The sequence below is a fragment of the Typopeltis vanoorti genome, chromosome 23, assembly GCF_054136105.1.
Source record: "Typopeltis vanoorti isolate ZY-2024b chromosome 23, IOZ_Tvanoo_1.0, whole genome shotgun sequence".
Lineage (NCBI taxonomy): Eukaryota > Metazoa > Arthropoda > Arachnida > Uropygi > Thelyphonidae > Typopeltis > Typopeltis vanoorti.
Genome location: NC_143571.1, coordinates 31,013,818 through 31,038,484, shown reverse-complemented (window position 1 = coordinate 31,038,484; position 24,667 = coordinate 31,013,818). Strand labels below are relative to the sequence as shown.

Below are 24,667 nucleotides of genomic sequence, written 5' to 3'. Positions count from 1 at the left end.
AATTTAAAAAAAATAAAATAAAATAAACTATTAAAATTATTCAGACGTTAAAACTAAATTTTTTTAAAAATTAAAACGTTTTCTCTGGACATAAAGATACGCATCGTAATACAAATGAAATCAATGAGAAAAAAAAAAAAAGTTGCGCATGACATTGATGAAATGTCTCCAACATCGATGTTGGCGACATCTGTGTTTTTTTTCGAGATTTATGAAATATATAAACTTATATCACAATCAATATCAGATTAGCTCCTGTTATAATCATCCTTAATCCATGATTAAGAATGATTTTATTCTAAACGAATATTTTATTTTGCAGGTGTCCAATGGTGTTATAATATTATTTTCTAAGTTATTAATAAAAGCATCTAGGTGCTGAGGTGACTCTTTTCCCTCTTGTTCTGACATTAGACATTTATTTTGCTAATATTTCTTTTCCTATTCTAGTTAAGTGACAGCCTTAGACCAGTTCTCTTCACATAGAATGCTCACAATATTAAATCCTCGTTTTTAACACCATTCTACCATTGATGTCCTCTGTTTATATGTCTTTTCTCAGAACTCTCATAACATGTGCTGTTTCTAATTGTATTGCTTTTTTTAGTCATCAGTTTTATTTCTAATTCAGCTGTCAGAACCATAAATTGGTTTAAACACCATTTTGTATAATGCTAGTTTAATCTGCTTCTACTTCCTAACATGGATTTTAGGCCAAGTAGCCTGTTCTGGTCTCGTGCCATTTCTTTCTTGGTCTTCCGATTCTTCTTTTTCCCCTTATTTTGTATCTGTATAATATTTTTGGTAGTCTGCTGTTGTCCATTCGATTTAAATGTTCTATCCAATTTTGTTTATACTGTCTTATGTAGTAATTAATTGGTTTTATATTCAGGGATTGTAAGATTTCTTCATTTGTTTTGTGGTCCCACTTGGTATATCCAGCTGCTTTTCTGAGAAATTTCAGTTTGAATTCGTTTTTCATCTTTCCTGTTTATGGTCACTTCCGTATAGTAGAGATGGTTTTGACAAGACATTATATAGTCTGATTCTAGTGTGTTTTTGTATTAGGGATGGCTTACAAATATTATTTATTATGTCATTTACTTTGACAAAGTTTGATATTTTAGTGTCTATGTCTTTTTCTTCCTCGTATGATAAATCACATCCCAAGTATCTGAAAGTATTTACTTGTTCTAATATTTTATTATCTATCGCTATTTGACTTCTGATTAGGTTTTCTCTTTTGAAAGCCACTATTTTTGTTTTTTTCTTTAGATATTGTCATATTATATTGTTCTGAGATATCATTTAATGATTTTAATGATCTTTGTAAGTCATCTTCTGATGTAGCTAATACTATTTGATCATCTGCAAATAGTAGTGTATCTATCTTCATTTGCGGGGTCATTTGTATACCTAATGGATTATACTGTTTCCAGATTAATATAATTTTATTTATATATTGGAAAGCAGAGGTGAGAGGGTACATCCTTGTCGTACCCCTCTTGATATACCTTTCAATTCTAAAATGTGTTCTAATTTAACTGCTATTTTATTTCCTGTATATATTTCTTGAATGGATTATAAAAGTTGGTTTCGTATATTTAAATCGGTTAATATTTTAAATAATTTTTGTTTACTAATTTTGTCAAAGACTTTTTTCATAATCAATAAAGGCCACGTGCGTTTCTTTTTGAAATTCTCTTCTCTTTTCTATTAATAATTTTAAAGTAAAAATTCAATCTATGCAGGATCGGCCTTTTTCGAAACTATTTTGTTCTTCTAGTAGTTCGTCCTCTACAATGCTAGTTTAATGATTTCACTAATTTATTATTCTGATTTTATCTATCTTCATTTGCGGGGTCATTTGCGGGGATCATCTAAATATATCCAGTACTACTTGTACTGGATATATTTAGATGATCGCCAGCTGCATAAAAACATAGGTGAGTTGAATGCTCCCCAATTTTGATAAGAGATCTAATGTCACTTGCCCTCATAATATGATACGTACCTTCTTCAACTCATATGTCATAGATTTGCGATGATGTAGAATAACAGTGGAAATATGTACACCCCTTTCTGACATCTGATTTTACATCAAATAGTCTTTTAATACACCCTATGATGTAACTGCTAACTTAAGTATGGGATATATATTCTTCTAAATAATGTCCTATTTACAACATATAATTGAAGATTTTGCATAACTTTTTATTGTCACCTTACTGTGTGTCTTTTGCAGTTGTACAAAACTTAAATACGGATCCCAGTTATATTCCAATGATGTGTCAACTATCTTAAAATAAAAATCTATTTCAAACAATTTCTGTATGTATCGAACCTAACTGGTTCTTCCCTCAGGTTTTCTTCCACATTGTTTTAACTTCTTCTTCAATACACTTGCATAAATTTCGTTTGCAACATTCACTAAAACAGTTTCTCTGATATATTCGTATTTAGTTTTTTCCTCTTTTTTTCTGTGGATTGGTACATTGAGAATTCTATTAAAATCATTCAGAATTCTACCTACTGCACAGATCTCCTGAACTTGCATGCCTCCGTATTGGGACATTTCTGGTTTATCATATACCCCGGTTGTATTTTCTCATTTCAGCTGATTTTTTCATCCCAGATGATTTTTTTTTTTTTTTCGGAAAACAAAATCCAGGATATTCTTGCAAACATACAGAATATCTTCAATTTTTTATCACCATTATCATCTCTGATTCCTTTTATAATAATCTTACCTCTATTGCTAACATTTTAAAACCAATTTCCAGAAGATTTTGCCATTTTCATAATATTTAACCTTTGTGTGTTCTTAACAAAGCCTTTCCATGACTTCTGTTTAGCTACATTTATACATAAATTAGTCTTACGTTTCTCTCTATATTCTTCAAGAATACATGCTTACTTTTTTGTCATATATCGCAGAGTGACAGCGAATACGTGGATGGTCTTTGGCGTTAAGTCTTCTTTTACAAAGAATTTTATAACCGCACATACTCAATTTTATCCATTTCAAGGGATAGAGACAACACTTTTGCTTCAGACAGCTGTATAAAACCAACGACTTGATAGAATGACTTGCAATTTCACACGGATGCTTATGACAGATGTACCAACTTAGAAAAAAAAAATCTCGCCCATAGTGTTGCCATCTATGGTCGAGGCCGAGAACTTTTCCGACCACCCTCGTAGGCAACTCAGTCTCTATATTCGTTACAGTATGAAAAATTAACATGCAAGAGAAATTAAGCACTCGTTATAATATGAATTTAGCAAATTTAATTTACTAATAATAACGATTTATTTGCTTCTTTCATTTTTTTTTGGTTTTTATTCATTTATTTTATTTACTTTTTTAATTTCTTTGATTTATTTTATTTTATTTTTTATTTATTTTTATTTATTTTCCCCTTTAGTTTTATTTATTTATTTTCGTTCTTTATTATTTTTCCTCACGTTATTTTTCCTGTGCGTCTGTGTGTTTAGTTCCATATCCTCCACAACGGTTACAGGCTGTAAATGTCACCGACACCACAGTGGATCTCATATGGGATAATCCAGTTGAAGATACGGGGCCAATCGATTCGTATGTTGTTATTTGGAATTATGGAATCCTATACGGCACTTTTCAAATCAACACAACCTATGCAACTGTCAAAGAATTACAACCGTACAGAAACTACACATTTAACGTAGCTGCGATTACAAAGGCCGGAAGAGGAAATTGGTCCCTTCCTATAGTGCAAGCCACTTCCATTGGAGGTGAGTAAATGTAACCAGAAATATAATCGGACTTGAATATAATGGCGACTCTATGTTAGCAACTAGATGACTCATGGTATCATTCTATGTAACATAGTGCTGCCATCTGACGGATTCATTTCATAACAGTTGGAAAATTAATAAAATTTTCTAAATATTATTTTCCAATTAAATAAAATATTTACAAGATGTAATAAGGGCTTAGAATTTGATGAATGTTTAGTTTAAGTTCTTTGTTGATTATCTGAATACTCGGAAAGTGTACAACAATTAATTATAATATTTCTATGATCTATAAAATGTTATATAAGTCAATGCTTTTTTTAAAATAATAAAATTACAATATTTTCGTGTTTTTTTTTTATTTTTTTATTTTTTATTTTTTTAGTACCGTATCCACCCGAGGATCTGACAATCATGAACACAACAGATAGTTCTGCAATTTTGAAGTGGAATCCTCCACAGGTATCTACTGGACCTATAACTGGATATATCGCAGGTTACCACACTGAAACGACATCAATTCTGATGGTGTATGGGAAAGATACTGATATCAATATTACAAATTTACTTCCGTTTACAGATTATATTTTCTGTGTAGCTGCAGAAACGGAAGCCGGACGCGGACATTGGTCTACACCGGTGATAGCCAGGACAAAAGTTGCAGGCAAGTATATCGGTCTATTCCATTAAAATCTTTTGATGTTGATTTATTATAATATATCCAGATACATTGTTTATTTTTTTTAAATTTAAAGTTCTTTAAATTTTATAATTAATTATAAAATATTATTAAGCAAATATAATTCTTTTGATCTCAGATCAAACTATTAAAATTGTTTCTTTAATGGTAGTTGGTATTTAACACACAAGATGGCACAACTGTATGACTCTTGATGAAACGCATCTTTTTTTTCCTTATAATAATAGTGGTACAGCTAAAAAAATGAGTTTTAAGCAAAATAAGGTCATCTTGTCACTTTATAAGCCTTCATACTAACTCATCTGGACTATTTGCGCAGATCTGGGCATTAAAAATAAAAAAATATAAAAAAAAAACGTTTTTTTTTTCCAGCTGATGCATATACAGTGGAGAGAATGCAAACAGGAATGTTAAAGATTACATTGGGATGTTGGAATGGCTTATATTTTTGAAAAGTTATGAAAGCTGCTGTGAGTAATGTGCAGCCTTCCTTGGCAAGTCCCCTGGAGGCCTCTAATAATAACAGTAAATGAGCAAAATGCAAACACAATAAATTGACTTTATTATGTACTATAGATTTCTATCTTAAGGTTTTTTGCCATCATATATGTTGATAATTATTAACTTTATTTCATTAGTTCCATTAAACTATAACACTGCTACAATAATTAAGACAAAGCTATAATAATTTTTAATTTTAATTAAAATTTTAAAACTTGCTAAAATGTATTTTTAATTTAAAAAAAATTGTACAACTAAAAATAAATTAAATAATATTTAAATATATATAAGGTAAATATTTCAAGCTTACTGAATTCCCCGTGTGGTGGCTGAGATAAGAATAGCGTCACTCTCGAATGTCACTCCCGGTGAGTGGGGGGGGCTTAGTTTCGGGGGGGGGGGGGTTGCAATGAGAGAGCATTTTGAATCTCTGGGGAAGGCGTGGCCCGTGAGGGGATCTTGTCGTTGGATGCTTTTCCCTGGAATACGACCGGTTCTGCTCAGCGGTTGGGGAGCCACTGAGTGGAACCAACGCTGAATTGGATGATCTTTCGGTTACTCGTAGGGAGTGGTCCGGGGGGGATCGTCTTAATTTTTAGAGGTGGCTTTACTTATTAATCCCACTGCAGCCCATGCATGCCGTACGGGGCGACTAAATGGGTACCCAGGGAGGGTAATGGATGGCAATGCTGTAGCCAATGAAGTTCTAACTGAGTCTCGGCTATTGCTGTTACCCTCCTGCCATGATCAGAGCTCTCATAGCGCAATAACACCCTATCCTTACATTGTCCTCCACAGATAACGCCGAATATGAAAAGCATTCTTGCTTCGCCTATCTAACCAGAAAAAAAAAGCGTACGGACAGTATTAATCAGAGAAGAATCCAGGGTAGCGGATGGCAATGCCGTAGCCAATGAAGTTTTATAGTTCTATAGTTTTATAGTTTTATAGCTCAATAACATCCCATCCACAGATTTTCTTCAATCAGATGAAGGGATAAAGAGTCAAGGACTCAGTCCATTTCCCCCCCCCCCTCCAAAAAAAAAGCGTACGGACTTTTATCAATGTGATTACAATAGGAAGGAAGTAACTGCTGGATACACTGGTATAAGTTTATATAAAACTTATACCAGTGTATCCAGCTGCTTATTGGAAGCCTTAATTGGCTTAGAAAATATTCTGTATTTGATCTTTATAATGTGGTTTTCGAATTAACCGGCATTTATCCCGACTAGCTGAAATTCACATTAAAAATAAATCAAAGAACACTTGTTCCATAGGTGTGGTTGTTAAATGGGGGAGGATGATGCTGATAATTTAAAACATCTTTTGTAAAGCATAAGTTGAAGTTAACATAGTTCGGAAAGGGGCATAGAAATCTTGAATGTGATTAAGTAAAAAATAAAAAAAAATCGAATTGTTATTTTGAAAGAAATTAAAATATTATTATAAAATCAGGAGTTAATTCCTACGTGTAATAAATGTTTATTCTTGAATGTAGGCGTTGCAATCTCTTTGTCGAATATTATCACTTGCTTTCTTCCTTAATATTAATATTCTATTTTTTTCCCTATGATTTTCAATCCATGATAAATAGTTAACATAGTAATCCATTTATTCAGTGCCTAATCCTGTCAGCGACTTGAGAATTGCATCGTACGAAGATAGAGAAATGACGGTGAGATGGTCTCCTCCAGAACCCTGTCCTGGTCCAACCCATTACATCATAATGGTTTACCAAAGTAGAAAGTCTTGTACTCCCATCACGAACTACAATGTTAAAAACGAAACAGTGAAAGAGGAGGTTAGTTGTTTCAACAGGATGGCTAAGGTTCGTGGACTAAGCCCATATACTGAATATTACTTTATGGTCATTGCTAGTACAGAAGCGGGTAGCTCATCGCCAGTAAAGTCCACAAACACACTCACGACAAACCCAGCAGGTATGTTTGTATTTGTACTCTATCAATAGTAAATAGTAATTACGCTTTGTATTGTAGTTATGACAACAAGCTTTAAAAAAAAAAAAAGAAAAACCCATTAGTCTTCATTTTGTGAATTGTTGCAATTTTATTTTATTTTATTCAATTAAAACAAAAATTGTGACAATTTTGTTTTAATTTTGTGCATTGTTGCACTTTTTTCGTCACTTGGTGGCGCTCTACAATTTTTGTTTTAATTTTTTGCATAATTGCGCTTTTTCGTCACTTGGTGGCGCTCTACAATGTTTATTTTAATTTTGTGCATTGTTGCACTTTTTTCGTCACTTGGTGGCGCTCTACAATTTTTGCTTTAATTTTTTGCATAATTGCCCTTTTTCGTCACTTGGTGGTGTTCTACAATTGGTGCTCATTTGTTGAACTCGTGGAATATTAACTGACAATGTTTTATTATGAATTAATAATTCATAATAAAATAATAATAAGCTGCAGGATGATTTTTTTACTCATAACGTGTTGATTTCTTAAAGAAATAAAAAAAGAAAAACGAGAAAAAAAAACATCGCTCAAATTGATTGATTCAAGTTGAACCCCGGACAATAAAATCACCACACCCTATGTCAAACGAACCTTCGGAAGCAAAACAAGAATATCGCAAAGACACACTGTCAGAAAAACATGCGAACAGACTAGAAGAAAATAATCAGATAATGTATGTGTATTACACTCACCTTATCTAATTCCACACAAGACGATACTTTTCGACGCTTGTAATGTTATGCTTCATACACCTTATAATCGTGGCTTAGCTGTTCAGATCTGAAAGGCAACTTCTTAACCTACCTGAAATCTGCAGGTTCTGGATGACTTGGGTTGGAAGGCTGGAGAAGACGCTACACATTTTGATTGGTATCCTGAATTTGAGCAAGATCGAAGCCTGGATGGAAGAGGATATGGTAGATAAAAAGGAAAATTACAAATTAGCAAAAAAAAAAAAAAAAAAAGAATAAAACATCAACTGAGAAATAATGTAAATGACATGTACTAAGAGTAAGATAACTTATCTCCTCATACGCGAAGATGTAGAAAACATTTGTTTTCTACATCTTCAATGTGAAAACAAATATTTTCATTTTCCATTAAATGAAGTAAAAATCAAAAGGTCAAGAACCGAAAAATCACGATAGTTCTAAGAGAAATAAAATGGCAGTTACTCCAAATAAATTAGTCCCAAATAAATATATTAAAATAATCTAAGATACGTGTGAATGTTTAGCAATATGTTAAAAGTGCCCATAAAGAAACCAGGAATTAATGTTGATCAACATCATGGATCAGCACTCAGACATCATCTTTTCAAATGAATTTTGGATAAACTAGCAAAACAGATTCAAGATCAGATGCCCTGATGTATGATGTTTACTGATAATATTGTTCTCTTGTATGAATCCCGAAATATGTTTCGCAAAGCTCAAAGTATGGAGAGATGTCCTTCTATGTGTTTGTATTGTGTTTTACAAGGAGTCAGTTTCAATAATTTGGATTAGTGGTTCCTAAGTCGTTTTGGAAAATGAAAAAAGAAGTGAAAAGGAATTGTCACACATGAACAGCAGAATAGCAGAATTCTTTGTAAAGTGGATGCCAGTACGATTGACGAGGAATAGCTGTAAATCTGTTATAAGTCCTGGCTTATCACAGATTTACTCTTAGTAATTCTGGAAGAATAAAACGAAAGCATGAACGAATAATCAAATATAGTAGAAATGAGAATGTTAAAGCAAGAAAGGATTAGGAAGGTCGAAGGTGACATCAATAATAGAAAGAATAAACGAACTTGGGCTAAGGTGGTTTGGGGCACGTTAAATGAAAATCGAAAAGAGTATGCTGTATACTGGATGAATGGATATTAATGAGAGACAGAAGAGTAAAAGAAGAAAACAGCGAAAGAGAAAAATGGATGGATAGCATCGAGGAGGATAGGAAAGAGTGAGAAATAAAACAGAAAGCAGAAATGGATAGAAGTTGAGATAGAGTGAAGTAGAGAAAAGGATAGGGAGGACTCAGAAAGCTGACTCAAAAAGAAGGAAGGAATATAAAATGAAAGAAGGAAGTCCGGAGGCAGAAACTTTACTCATCTAAATAGCAATGAATGTTTGCTCATTTGGAAATTTTGAAAGAAATCTTCCCTAACTATGCCAATAATCAACATCAACATTTCTGTAGCACCAGCTTATTTTCACGCGACTGCAATCTACGAGGCAACTTCATAACAGTCACGTGTCTGTTTTTTCTCGATTTACAAATATTGAGACTCGGCCAATGAAACCTAAGACTAGGCATTGAACAAAGAGCACGTGTAGTAATTTGTTTCAAATTCATTTAACATAAATCTACACATCGTGGCCCTTATAACAAAGAAGTATTTTGTACAATTTTTTTCTCCTCAGTTAGGGATGGGGATGAGGATGAAATCAATCACACGTTTATATACCAACAACGACAAGTGCCTCTGTAACAGTGAACTGTGTAACTTCCCACCCACCTCCAATTTGGCAAATACCTGAATTCAAATGACGATGAATTTTTCGCCACTCGTAGAATTTTGAATTTTTTTCAATCACAATAATACCCAAAGAGAAAACATTCATAAATATCTAGAAGGACAATGGGTCCAACTATAAAATAAAGTGACCTAGTAAGTCTAGAGATTTATGTGGTCCAAGTTTAAGGGATCCGGCGTTCAATGTTCTGAATTTAGGAGTATCTGTGCAAATGGACCTAGATTTGTGAAGTCAAAAGCTGTATTCGAAATCTCTCTCGCTGACAGAAGAATGGTATTTGTGGTAGGACACGTGATGAAAACGAATAATGAATGAAACTGTTTTATCACATTCACAATTTTATCACATTCACAATTCTTTAATTAAACAGAAAATAGCAATTCTATTAATAAATCCTCCATCCTTTCATAAGAGAATCCTCGAGGCTTCGCTCATCTCGCCACATTCATCAACAGTGACAGTTGAGAGCGAAACCACACTAAGATATCGTTTACCCATTTCGAGTTAGTGATATCGTCATTGATAATAAAACAAAATTAGTTTTTATAAGTTTCAGTGCGTTTCACATTCTGGGAAACACTTTCGTCTACAGAATTTATTTTTCTCTCAGAGAATATTAATAGAATATTTAACGCAGACAATTATGCTTTTACATAGAAAACTCGTGGACTGAATTTCAATCTGTTCAAATCGTAATAATCGTAATAATCAACATTTTCGCAGCAATGCATAAACGCCTTGTAAAGATTCTAGTTGTCTGTATGCCTGTCCTAATAATTCTATTCTAGCTCTATGAAATTAAATAAAATGTGGCATTTAGAATCGCTTTAAAGTTTCTCTGTAAATCTTAGTTTAAATGAGAGAATTTTAGTAGCAAAATTAAACGAAAGAATACGAAATTTTATGTGTGAACGACGACAACTCCTTTATGACAAATGCTACAAATAAGCTCTAACAATACAAAAGGCCAAAAAGGCTGTAAATTCAAATATTGAAATCAATTTGTGTGTGTGTGTGTGTGTGTGTGTGTGTGTGTGTGTGTGTGTGTGTGTGTGTGTGTGTGTGTGTGTGTGTGTGTGTGTGTGTGTGTGTGTGTGTGTGTGTGTGTGTGTGTAAAATAATATTCTCTCTCTTTTTTTGTAGTTCCTTCGGAACCTACTAATATTTCTGCCAATTGTGATATTTCTCCCACATCGGTTATTCTTTCCTGGGCGCCACCTGTCGAGAGAAATGGGCGAATCCAGAGCTATGTCATTAAGTATTTGGGTCAAAAGGTAAGATTCATTTTCTGCTGTTTACTCACCTGAAATTGTCACCTGATGAGACTAACTAGCCGTGAAACGACATAAATCCATCATTCTACTCGTATTTACACGCATATAATGCTGTGCATTTAGTTTTAAAAAATCAGATAAGATGTGAATTTCAATCTCGATTATTTGGATGTTTAATAGACGCTATTTTTATGAATTTTCTAGAATGCCCACTTTGAAACCAATGAGCGTACAGTCAATGATAACAACAGTTGTGACTCAAGCTCTTACACGATCAGCGGCTTGCGTCCAGAATACGAATACACTTTCCGTATGTGGGCTACAGTGCAAGATATTTCAAAACAAGGGGAGATTGGAGTATATAGCGGATGCATTCTTCCTGCAGGAGGTGAGGACACTGTTAAGGCTTTTCGTTTTCGGATTTTTGTGTAAAAAAAAAAGTAGATTTTGAGTTACGAGTTTAGATTATACATTCTCTGTTGTAGATATTAATCTAAAACGATTCGTTTCTAACTGACAATTTTGTAATCAACAATTTTAATCTGAAGAATCATTTGATTGTTCAAATGAAACTAATAATCTCAGACGAATTATATTCCTTTTCCACAGTTCCTCCTCTTCCTGCTACCAATCTAACCAAGAAGGCAGTGAAGAAGCACGTGGTATTGTTCTCACTAAAGGAAGACTTATTTTCTTCAGAAATGGGTGATATTAGACATTATTCCGTGCTGGTGATCAAATCCGGAGAAGAAATGAGTGAGTTCATAGTTAAGTCAAATTCTGAGATTTCAATTTGTGTAGTTCACCACGGATGTGTTTATTTTTTTATATTTTATTTACAGATACACGTCGGCATGGGACCTTAGAAGACATCGGTTATGCACCCAAATGGATAGAGGTTCAGAAGAACTCTTCTCTAACATTCTATCAAGCAACACCCGAAAAATGGAATCCATTTGATGGTAGGGAATTTGGTATTCACTTAGCAAATACAAATTTTCTTAGTGCGCAACACGACCAGTTCCCAGCAGAAATTTAATAATAGGTTTACCGCATTAGATCTCTAGTTTCCCAAAACTTCTTAATATTATACAACAAAAAAAAAAAAAAAAAAAAAACATTGGTATAACAGCGAGATATTGCTACTATGTGACTGCGATTTTCTAAGTACTATTTTTAAATAGTAGTCGCATTACTGCACTTGCTACATAAATTAGCAGAGAATTCCTTGTTATGGTTCCTATCTGTTCCAGCAATAGAACTGCACTTGCTTAAATAGAATAACGGCTGAAACAACTAAAGTTATTTATTGCCTGTTAACTGCCTGTGCTTTTCTTGTTGATTTGCCTATTTTTCTTGATTATAAAACAAAACAAACAAAAAATATATAAAAATTTCCAGGAGAAAAATTTCTTTCACTTCCCTATTAAGTCACTTTCCACTGAAGAGCTTCCGTAACTCAGTCGGTATAGACGAATCCCTTTGGCCGGAATGACCTGGGTCATGCCGACCAGACAAAGACGTCCTTTATCTGGTCAAAAGAGGCCAGATAAAGGACGTCTCTTTCGAACAAAACGCCTTTTATCTGGTCTCTTTCGACTAAAGGTGAGTTAGCCGGTCTCATACGAAGGAGGTTGACGATTTTTTCGCCCGAAAACGCTGGTTTTTCATCCCGCGAACGCACACGGATTTACAGTCATAAAAAAATATATACCTAATCCCTCATTAAGAGGGCTCACCCTCCCCTCCCCCAAAAGGGACGAGGGAGATAGGAGGGAAAAGAAAACCCCATACGAATGAATAAAACCTTTCCACTGAAAAGTCCTGATGAAGATTCTTTACCTCCTGGACCCGTATTCGAATCTGCGCATATGCGTGGGGAAGGAGTGTCCTGGGTTCGATTCCCGTCGACGACGTGAAGAGCTCAAGGATCTTCCTCAGCCATAGCCAAGTTAGTCGGTCTTGGGCGTGGACAGCAGGGTTTTTCTACCAAGTATAGCTAGGGTTTTTCATCCCACAAACAGGCAAACCGGACCCGTGAACACACACGGATACAATCAGGAATACCTAAGATGATCCCTCCAGTCAAAGGTCGGAATTGTCAGCTATGCCGGTCCCGAACACTGATTAAAAAATGGGGGGGTTGAATTGAGGTGGTGCCGTACCTCCCGTAAAAGAGGCTCACGACTGTAGAATCACCATAGGAAATAAACTGTTTCAAAAATATGACTGTTTTTTTTAATCATAGCATTGAAATTTAGTAGGGGAAAAATAAGGCAGAGGCTCCATCACTTTCTTGCAATTTATTTCACGAATTTGTAATTTGCAAGATTTGGCATTATAGGAGATTTTGATTAAAAAAAAAAAGGAAAAAAAATTTTCTTCCTATTTACATTAAATATTCACATATTTAATGTAAATTAAATATACTGTGAATGGTTTGACTTTTTTAATACTTAAAAAAGTTTAGTAAATAATATATAAACGGCGCCATTTCCACTTTATGTAATCGTTTGTTCAATGGATTTTCCAAATTAAACATCCATGATATTGTAAGCGCGTGCAACTGTTTTGTAATAATTTGAGTTTTCAACTTTTTTTCTTTGAACAGATCAAAAGATTTTTCTCATCTCAACAATAATGGGGATTAAATTTTTATTTTATGGATTTCTTATTTTTATACCGTCACCAGAATCAGACATGTCTGGTATCTATAATTACAGTTATCTTCATTTTTCCGGAATCAAAAACAGGTGGGCACTTTATGTCAAGTATTAACGAACTCAAAAACACGTTCGCTATCTTTGGCAGACTTCATGAGGTACGAAACACTCACTGAACTAATCCTGCTGATCCAACAGATAAATATTTTCCACAGCAACGTTTTTAAAATAATAATCTCGCTAAAAAAAAAATAATAAATAAAAAAAACTGTACTTCAAACATTTAAAATCCTTCTCTCCCAGATGACCTTGTCAAAGGTTAACTGAATCAAAAACCCTGACCCTGCTTGGGATAACAAATATGTTTTCCTCTTTGTAGCCCACTTCTTTAATTAACTAATCTTTTACTTATCTGCTTTCCAAGAATATTAATGTAAACTGTTTATATCAAATTTATTTTTGCAAAAATAAGTTACGACTTTATTTTTTATTATTTTCCCCGAAATTTATGCATTAAGCTTCCTTTTATTTACATTATTTAGCTTGAAAATATATTTCATTATCTGATTCATTTTTAAGTAAATATTTAATATTAATTGCAAAATTATTATTAATCTGTTCGTTGATTACGATTATATTTTGATGTTTTTAAGTCGCTATAAATAGCAAATGCAATTATTGTAGAAAAAAAACAAAGTTGCAAAATATATGATACATTTGAAGATGAACTCAGTACGTATTTAATGTTTATTTATTTTTTTTGTTTATCCTGATAGGTAATGGCTACGATCCATTAGGTTGCACAGATATAAACAACACTACTGATTTAACTTGTCGTTTGGGCATTGAAGATAACTGTTCGCAGCGACCTCTGGATTACTGCAATGGTGAGCTACAACCTGGAACACCGTATTGGTCAGTATTTAATTCAATATTTACTTTCAAAAAAAAAAAAAAATCTTTCTTTAACCAAAAAAAGAAAATTAAATGAAACATAAAAATTCTGTGGAAGAGCTAGAAAGAAATAATTTAAGACGACTACGAATAATTGAGGTACAAGGATTACAATAATCCAATTTTTTTTAAAATCAGACTTTAAAATTGGTGTCAAATTTTTCACCGTCTTAAAATTATTATTGAAATCAATGTCTTTAGAAACCAACCTATTACTTTTTTTAATAAAAAAGTAACGTATGGTAGCAAATAATATTTATGAAGAAACTTTATAAAAAATTTAAAAATCAAAGATTATTCTTAATTTGTTTTCAGAATGAAATTGTAAATAAAAATTTCACAGCCTTTAAACCATATCTAATATGTAATATATATATATGAAGAATGCTTAACAAACTTCAACATTTATTTCCTGAAAAAAAAATTATAAAATAGTTTAATTAATTCATCAGCCGTTCTGCAATAATCAAGTATTTTTAGATAGAATATTTAATTATGATTAATATAAAGAACAAATACATTTTAAGAGATATTTAATTATGATTAATATAAAGAACAAACACATTTTAAGAGATATTTAAAAGTTAAAATAAAACATTAAATAAAACTTACTAAATACTAAATATTTAGTATTTAGTAAGTTTTATTACAGTATATTTATTATAGTATACAATAGTAATAGTAATACAAATATAAATTTAAATAAATCTGTCTGTACTGATAATTACCTTTAACACAAAATTACTCTCAATTGAGTTGTATATCCCATAAATTATTGTAATTCATAATTTATAGCACACACTTTTTTATGACGCAAAATAAAAACTGCAGCTGAATTACATGAATAGCTTACGATACTATATTAAATATTCTTCTGCCTTCATAGGATCAAAGTTCGTGGATTTACAGACGGAGGATTCTCTGAAACTAATCTGTTGTACATCATAACTGGTAAGTGATTGTTCACACATGAAAGAAAAGCCTTCTCAACTTCATTGATTTAATTAACAGAAAAATATGAAATATTTCATGTAGTTTTTAAAGACAGAAATACGACTAGCTGCTTATTATTATACAGAATAGCACTTTGATTCTGATTAAGCTTTGGTTAAATTTTGAGTTGAGTTAAGATCCAGCATGTAGAAATATTATAACTACAGTATATAAGAATAACGTGTTTACTGAAGTTATATTTAATTTAAAAGAAAATTTAAGGTATTCAGTAAGTAGTAATAAAGATCCTGGTGATATATAATATTTATTTTAAGGTTATATTGGTAATTTTACTAATGTGTGCAGCTTATGGATGTCGAATTAATAAGGACCCGTAAGTACTTGGGACCAACTTGGCTTAGTGGGTTTCTGAATATCATTAACTTTGTCTTATCTGAGTGTTCAGGTTGATGGAGCTTATGGTTACCAGAGTAATCTCATGCTGTATGTTTTCTTGGGTATCGCTTCATTCGTTATAAATTGACACCGTAGATGGGCTGTATAGATATTAAGTGCTCATGTCTGTTTGCCTGCAAAAAATTTCTGTCTATGCAGTGAATTTGTTAAGTAAGATCCCATTCATAATTGGTAACGTAGACGTGAGTCTACTGATGATGACTAGGTTTGATTTTCCTTCCTATTTTTATATAGGCGTAGTTATTGTGGTCTTTAATATCATCCATTTTCAAATATTAGTTATATGTTTCATATGGTATTTATAAATTTAGTGTAACAAGGTCATCTTTTGGTCTGATGCCATTGATAATTAGACCCCTGTTTGGGTTAATTTGATTACCTGCAGAATACAATTCTTCTTCCGTTATGGTTGAGAGCTACAATGTCGATTTGAAGGTGTCCTAAATGGAAGATGAATTTGGGAATGGGGGGATGTTTTCTCTGTATTTCTAGAATGAAATCCACAAGGTAATTGTTTAAATCATTTTCTAGCTGTGTGAAAGATTTGGCCTCGCTTATGATGCTGTTTTATGGTTTCAATGGCTTTATGAATGCAATCCCGTACCTCGTTAATCAAATACTAATTTTGTTTTGTATAATTTTGTGTGTACGGTGGTTTGTTTATCTCCAGAATAATTTCTTTCCGTGTTTCTTATCTGCCTTGTAAAGGAATTCCTGGTTCATTTGGATTCACTTCTAAACTGTACTTAAATAAATGTTGTTTAAGCTGTTTCCAAAGTGCATCCTTTCTTTGTGTATCTAAAATTATGTTTTGTATTATCCAAGGATTTTGGCCTGTTTGGCCAATTTTCTTTGTTGCCTTCGTGTGTCAAATCTCGTGTGAGATTTAACGTTGGAATAAAGTAAATACACAGTCTAATAAGACCATTTGTTTCTACTCAGTTCTGAAATGATTACTGTAGTATTAAGTTATGTTTAGTAAATATTAGTCCTCGCCCATCCGATTCTGTAATTAGAAGTCTGATATTCTTTAGGTATTTGTTTCGTTATTTAGGTAGCGAATATTTCAATTAGCATCAATATATCAATAACATCAATAGGATACTTCAAACAAGCATGTAACATAAGCCCATATTTTTTAATGCTTCTGATGTTTATATGAAGAATGAACAGTCCGTTTTCTTTCTCTCTCTCTCTCTCTCTCTCTCTCTCTCTCTCAAGAAACACGATGCTACCATCGTGTCTCTCGGCTGTTTTTTTCCCCCAGTTTACTTCCTCTTATTAGATTATCTCTTTTGAATAGCATTGTTTTTTGTTTGCAATATGGATACTACGACCAGGATGGATACAGGCAACTTTTTTTTTTTGATGTTCATAATACCAATAAATGAACTTGTTTTTTCGTAATTGTTTATAGTTTGTGCTTTAAACTGTTAGTTCTCTTTACCCCTGAATATGTTAGTCTGACGATTAACGAAACTTGTCGGGTTTGTTTTTTTAGTACTTGTTTAGTTTTAAAAAACAGTCTTTTTTTAATAAAAATGTGGTCACGAAATCGGAATGATTCGATTGAACTTTGTTGTTTACTTATTTTGTGAGAGGAGGGGGGGGGCGGATCGATTAACAGACCGAATATCTTTTGGTTCTAGAGAAGTGCACGTCTTAATTTTAAAACTGTTTTTCTTAGTGTTTTTGTTGGCGTAAGATTGGGGAGGCCTCTCATGATGAGATTTTGTTTACATTGAAGAGATTTTTAAAGTTTTTGCTGCAATTTTAAGGAAATTATTTTTTGGAACAGTTTGCTAAACTTTTTTCTTATTAAACTGGTCTGAGAGTGGAACGTTGAGGGGCTTTGTCGGTGAATGATTTTCTTCGGAATTTGAGCGGTTCTGCTCGGTGATGGGGAAGCCCGTCACTGAGTGGAACCAATGCTGAGATATGGACGGTCTTTCGCCCACTATGGAATGGCCTAGAGATCGTCCGATTTTTTGAGATTTCACCTTTACTTACATAGTCGGTGATTGATTCATTCAATCCAATACCCTTGGAGGGTAATGGATGGCAATGCTGTAGCCAATGAAGTTCTAACTGAGGCTCGGTTATTGCTGTTACCCTCCTGCCATGATCAGAGCTTTAATAGCTCAATAACACCTTATCCCTACACTGTCCTCTACAGATAACGGGGAAGATGAAAAGCATTCTTGCTTCGCCCCTTTAAGCCAGTCCTTATAAGGGCTATATAAAGCATCGTACGCATTTTCACTGCATTATTATTATTATTATTAACAAAGATGTGGTATTCGTTATTATTATTTTTTTACTTGTTCATTCTGCTTGCAGCAGTAATTAAGTTTTTTTTTTTTAATTCTAGTCCTTTTTCGAATAAATTCAGAGAATTCAAAGTAGAAAACTCATCTGTATTTGTTATTCTTAGGCTACTCATCTCTTATCTGTTTCTCAGCCTGTTGTAGGTTGCGTTTCTTTGTTTACCATTGTATAGATATATTTGCATTGGTGACGTTTCACTTTCGTGACAGGTAGATGATGTCACAACACAGTCGCTTGGTACATCATGAAGTGTAATAAATGCCTAGAAGGCCTATTCTTAGAAGGAATTTTATAACTTGTAGAAACTAATAACAATAGCAACTTTCTTTGTTTCTCGTCGCTGGAGAGCATCGAAATTTGAAAACTGTAATTTATAAACAACTTGGTTGGTTTCAGTGATTTATAGATCAATGTTTTTAACCAGAAGAGTAGAAGCAGTTAAGAACATTTTCGTTTTAATTGATATTTTTTATTTTGGCTGTTTTTTTACTTCTTATATATTTCGATTGTGTAGCAATTGTTTACAATCTCCCTAATAGATGTTATTTAGAGTATCGTTATTTTCCTAGGCATATTTTGAGTACTTTTTTTGAGTATTTTAAGCATTGTGGAGAGCTTTCATATAAAGTTATTGCATAATCCAACCTGAATAGTTTGTTCCAGTTTATGTGTTTTGCGAGATAATGTAATCTATGATCTTTTTTTTAAAACTATTACTGACGATTGGTGTTTGATACGTAGAGTTTTAATGAATACATTGATTGTAGATGGCACTGATGCTGTAGAAAACGGGTATCAATTAGATAATCACCAATTTGGGGTTATTATTATTATTACTGATGCTTTAAGTGTTGTTGATTGGAATTTTTATTTAATATGATTGATGGATGATTCTACAGGTATTTGTGATTTAGGAGGTGAAGCTTCGCTTATGTGTGATTCGATTATGTGCGAAAATGATTAATGTCATAAACATCTACTTCTGTATTTGCATGTAATTGTTAGGGGAAGTGTGATTGGCCAATTGCTGTGAAGGTGAGCCTAAGCTTCCTATGTTGGTATTTAAAATAGAGAGTTCACAGTTCACATGCATATTGTCTTTCCATATTGAGAAATTTTACAATAATTTTATGGGGGGGGGGAGTGATTACGGAGTTGTACTGGTAAGTTAGCTGATCGGAAGCACGCGAGATTGCATATCCCGATCTTCTTTTCGTGTAAATATTTGAGAATCTTTAATTAAGTGAATTTTTATGCTTCTTTTAATGTTTCTTTTTTCAATTTTTTTTTTTTCTGTTTTCGTTCTTCTGTCCCGAAAAAGTCAGTTCATGTAGTATGGAGTCCAATGGTGTAACATAAATCGTTGATGGAGGCTGTTGTAAGCTGAGAACATCTGTTGTCGGCTTAAATTTCTTTCCGCGATACGATCTCTCAGACTTTTGATACTTAAATATGCCACCATTATTGGGTTGTATTACAGTCCTCAGTCGATAGACGTTATGGCTGTTGCTGTCACCGGAAGTGTAATGGTGGTTCTAGTCATCTGTTTTATGAAGGTCAATTTTTCTGTTGATTCACTTAGTTTTCTCTCTGTGTGTGTGTGTGTGGAATTTTGTCTTCCTTTTTTGTTATCCTTTCTATTTGTATTTTGGTAGATTTATTTAATTTAGTAATTCCACTTTATTAATTGTGTAATTTAATACTAGAAGTTCCACTTCGGCCATAAATGTGCTCGTGTGAACAGGTTAGCGAATACTGTTCATTTAATATCGTTTATTTTGGAACCTACATGGTAATAGGAAGTATCATTATTACTGCTGTGTTACTATGATATAGCACAAGACCTTAAAGCTGAGGCCAGAATTAGAAACGAAGCAGTCATTTTTTATGCGTACGTCCGATTCTTTTCGTATTGGTTTTGAATTCTTAGCTTTTACTTTTTTTTCCTACTTTCCTTATAATATCTGATATAAAAAGACTCAAGTGACTAATTATATTTTTAGTTATGCTTCACTTGAAGTGGGTGATTTCAAATAAAAAACCGTACAAGATACTCAAAATTATTATTATTATAAGTAATTATAAAAACGTTCGCCTTTGGTTTCATTTCTGGGATATTTTTCGCCGCATTCTTGTGGAATTCTATGATCCAGTTCTCCTTTATGGCATAGTACATTTTCTAACATTAAATTAAATGTGCCAAGAAATTTTATTCTCGGTTTAATCCTTTATCCAAGCGTAAATATTTAAATAATGGATTTCATACTTGCAATTTCATACTTTAAATTTAATATTTAAATTTAAAATGCGTTTATTATATCAATAATATTTGATGTACTGAAAACGGATTATCTTGCTTTACTTTATCAGATGCTGACGAAGAAATCAAAGATCCCAGTGGACTCATAGCAGGCTTAGTTATAACGCTACTGATTCTCATTGCTGGAGCTACAGGTGCAGGATTCTACTTAATTAATAAGAAAAAAGTGAAGTAAGTGTCATTCAGTTCGCGAATAGCTGTCTTTGGTTCATTAATTTATTCAATTTGTTTATTTTTAGAATCATAACAGTGGTATTACAGCATAATTCAAGCAGCTTGAAAAACAGTACGAGGCTGATTGGGAATTTACAATTGCATGCTGGGAGAATTCACCAGCAGTCGTTAATCATCCATGAAGGTTCGATGAAGTGTCCGTAAAAATATTAAGATTTTTCTATGAATTTTTCATGGGAATATGAATGGTTTCTGTGTTACTGATTCACATCATATTCGGAGAAACATTTTTATTATTTCTATCAGCGTAGTATTAACCTTATAAAATTCTGGTTAATTCTAGTCCCATTCCAGTCTGTTGTTTATTTCTGAATAACCTTCATCAGCAATTTAGATACGTAGATTAAATAACTGGCCATGAAGTAAGTTAACCTTTAAACTCAATAACACTAACATTGAAGGATAATATTCCATCTAATTATAAATGCTATAGAAAACAATAAACGTGTATCTGGTAGTGTAGTTTGCATATCTACTAGTTTTATATATCCTGAAATAGTGAATTTCAACAAAATATTTTTGGATTCATATGATTATAAATGGCATCCATTGTCGTGAAAACTATTTTGTGATGTGGCGCGTAAGTGGGTTAAAAAGTATTCTATTAATAATAGAATATTACTCATGTCTTAAGAATTCAATTATTATCATGATTTAGGTGTAAACTATTGTTAGGGAAAAATATCAACTATTTATTTATGCAATCAAACTAAATATTATAATACCGTACTCTTTATATTAACAGCGAATGGGATTTTTTTTTTCTACAGAATCATTTTAATCCCTTGATAACTAGAAAAAGAGTCGATATCAAACGTTTTGAATGAGAACAGAAAGAAAAAAAAAAGTTATTTCTTTTCTAAACAAAAAGTTTTACAGGAAAAGTTTTTATTTAGAAAAGAGAGAGCAATCGAAAATTAGTTGCCAGTACCAGTCGATCTCTTTGATTTTCTGCTTCTCCAAGAATGGGGACCACTCACACCAAGCTTATACACACTGTTTCGAACTCTTCACCCACGGATATGTGTAGCTGTTGTCAGTTCTTCATGTACGTGCTCATATTTCCCAAGTTGAATTAACTCTGAATATACTCTGTAATCATTAAAATAATACAACTTTTATTCCTCAATAAAATTGAATTAATCGCATCTTCAAAAATGAATATCATCCATCATTCCTATCATGGATTGCTCGCTCTAACGTTCTTTTCCTCTGTGTTAGACCCGCTCCGAATGCTTTTTGTTACTCAGATTCGGAATAAACATATAAAACTTAAAGGTAAGATAAGCTACTAATTGTTTTTTAACAACGAACCATTTTGTAAACAAACATGTTGTAGAATTAACTTACACGTGTGGTAAAGTTAATTCTACAATTAACTCTTACCTTGTTATACCAACTAGTTTCACCAACTAAGGCTGTTGGCATCTTCAGGGTACATAACTGATGTAAGGCACTAAAAAGTAAAAAACTGTTACAAACTATATTCAATTTATATAATCAAATTATTAATAGTCTTTGTCTAATATAATTGGAATCGGTTGATTATAGTTTGTAACCGTTTTTTTTACTTTTTATTGCCTTACATCAGTTATGTACCCTGAAGAAGCCAACAGCCTTAGTTGGTGAAACTAGTTGGTATAACGTAGTTGTTTATTATATGCACTTGATCAATATAATCCCATTAAAAGTCATTCCAGAGCTTTTATGGTCAAGAAATTTAAACGTTTTTTTAACAGAACATTTGATATTTATCTAACATAATCGCAATTAAAATATTCACAAGGCAAACTTTGAAATAGCCGGAATTATCATTAGGAAATTGAAAATCTAAACGATTATCCAAAATTTAATATTTCTGATTTATCAATCACGCTTGGCACTTGATTTCTTGGTAATCCCAACAGTCCAAAGACAGTGAGGAGGTCCTCGTTTGTTTATACAGGGCTTAGAAGACTGGCGCCTCTTCGTAAATACAAGAAGTTTAACTAGGGGGGGGGGGGGGTTGAGATCATGCGCGAGACTCCTTTCATCTATTAGATAGAGTAATCGAATTTCCTCTGTGCAGTTTATTGAAAAAAAAAATGTTTTTTTTTTTCGATATAGAAAGAATAGCATAAGAAGTATACAAGTTTTCCATCAAACTATTTGTTCTGAAACTTTTTTTTTATCTAAAGTGGGTGCCTTTCAGTCTGTTGGTTTTGCTTTTCTAGAATCTATCCCGGCTTTAGGGAAGGATTTAGGTTAACTTCTTGGCATTAACTAAAATATTAAAGCATAACTATTGCTAAGCTTTATTTGGTCAATTTTGCGTCAAATTATATTTGGATATTTTAAAAACGGAGTGTTCTCTGTCGTGTATTACATCACGGTTCTTGCTTCTAGTTTCCCTCCTTGCATGCGCTCCTGTTTGTCTGTTTTATGAGAAATTTTCGGAACTAAAGACAAATAAAAACATACTTTCGTGTTCATGTAAAATAGGGTAATTAAATCCTGATTGAAAGAAAATTGATTCGCCTCAAAGGAATAGATGGAGAAAAAAAAGTTATTTTTCCAAATGTGTCATTGAGTGTACGAATAAAATAGTGACTAACAGGATCTTTTGAAAGGATCTAACAGTGAGAAACAGGATCATTTTACTAATAGGATAACTATTAGTTATTACGTTACTTTGACTGCCAGTTTGCCAATTAATCAAAGAATGAGAATTCACATACAGAATATGTTATCCTCTTCGATTTTCAATTTATTTCGGAGAGGAAAAATTTTTGAATTTACTGTAATTGTCATTTTAATTTTGTAAGTATTTTGCCTAATAGTGTCAATGAAATCAATTCTTCATTTATTTATAAAAATAAATAAATCTTCTCACACCTTTTCGTTCTCCATAGGAAGTGTATGGAACTGTTTTAGTCTAACTTCTGGAGATCAGTAAGTAAGCAGCTTTTCTCGCCCAACATGAATGGAATTATTATTATAATATATCAGACACCACACGAAAGATCTTAAGACGGATATGTTTCTTGAACATCTGAAGACTGCCTCTCGAGAGCGACAGAGTGAGGGAAGCTGTTCCAAAGTGTAAAGGTAGATTGGAATTAAAAGAAGGAAGCAAGTTTCGGATTGGAAGATAAACGGATGTTGCTTTTGTTATTAGTTCTGACCAGTTCTGTAGAACATAAAATTTCCTATAGAAGAAAGCTGAAATCGAAAGTCTGTGGGAGGAAGAAGAGATTGGAGTGAGTGTGTGAGAGAAGGGTTATCGATTATCGGATTGCCTTTTCTGTATAACACTGAACAACAGAGAGGTTTTGGTGCAACATCTCAAATGGATAAGCAGTGTTCCAATGTTAGGCAGATTTACTATTTATCATTGGCGCACTCAGGATTTAATCTTGGATGGGGCCGAGTGCTCAGGATTTAACCTTTGGGGGAGGGCGAGTTGAGTAGACGTTTTGCGAATACACACTACACATCGCATGCGACCTATAACTGAGCATCTGCAGTGATCGCTAATTCATAAGTAGCACACAACATAAATAAAAACAAATGAATTTTAATTAGGAAAAGATTTTGGAAATTTTTCTAGTGTTTTTTCCTTTTCTTTGGGGGTGCCAGGGCCCCTTGGCTCCCCCTCTGGGTGCGCCACTGCTATTTATACAGTATTAGAAGATGTGCAGGCGAGAAGTGGTGTCTTAAGTGGAAAAGTATACTAAATTGTGCAGTTGAGATGTTTGTGTCTGGACGGAGAAAAGTACGTGGAAGTGAGATGAAATCATTCTTGCAAGAAAATGGTAAGGACTGTGTGTTTAAAGCACTGAAGTTCACATGGTTATCCTTGCCCCGATGAAGAATAGCAACGAGATTGGAGTTTATGACATTGATTATAAATATACTTCTAGATTAGCAGAACACATCTAATAATAGGTAATGAACATCTAAAATGTGAAGTTGAGCAATATTAAAAAGGTTTTCTTCCAAGGCTTAATTCATTTTCAGTCTCTG

General features: G+C 33.0%; 1 protein-coding gene across 4 annotated transcripts in view; it reads left to right on the top strand.

The window, feature by feature from the left end:
* The window catches only part of LOC150093736 (phosphatidylinositol phosphatase PTPRQ-like), a 66,092-nt gene that overhangs the window by 27,773 nt on the left and 13,652 nt on the right, over window positions 1-24,667 (top strand). For all 4 annotated transcript variants that reach the window (XM_090413003.1, XM_090413002.1, XM_090413000.1 and 1 more), the window contains exons 7-16: window positions 3,499-3,774; window positions 4,163-4,441; window positions 6,601-6,921; window positions 10,623-10,753; window positions 10,958-11,141; window positions 11,363-11,509; window positions 11,596-11,715; window positions 14,193-14,331; window positions 15,257-15,321; window positions 20,479-20,599. In XM_090413003.1, coding sequence (XP_090269129.1) covers window positions 3,499-3,774; window positions 4,163-4,441; window positions 6,601-6,921; window positions 10,623-10,753; window positions 10,958-11,141; window positions 11,363-11,509; window positions 11,596-11,715; window positions 14,193-14,331; window positions 15,257-15,321; window positions 20,479-20,599 — 1,783 coding nt within the window. The remainder of the gene's footprint in view (window positions 1-3,498; window positions 3,775-4,162; window positions 4,442-6,600; window positions 6,922-10,622; window positions 10,754-10,957; window positions 11,142-11,362; window positions 11,510-11,595; window positions 11,716-14,192; window positions 14,332-15,256; window positions 15,322-20,478; window positions 20,600-24,667) is intronic.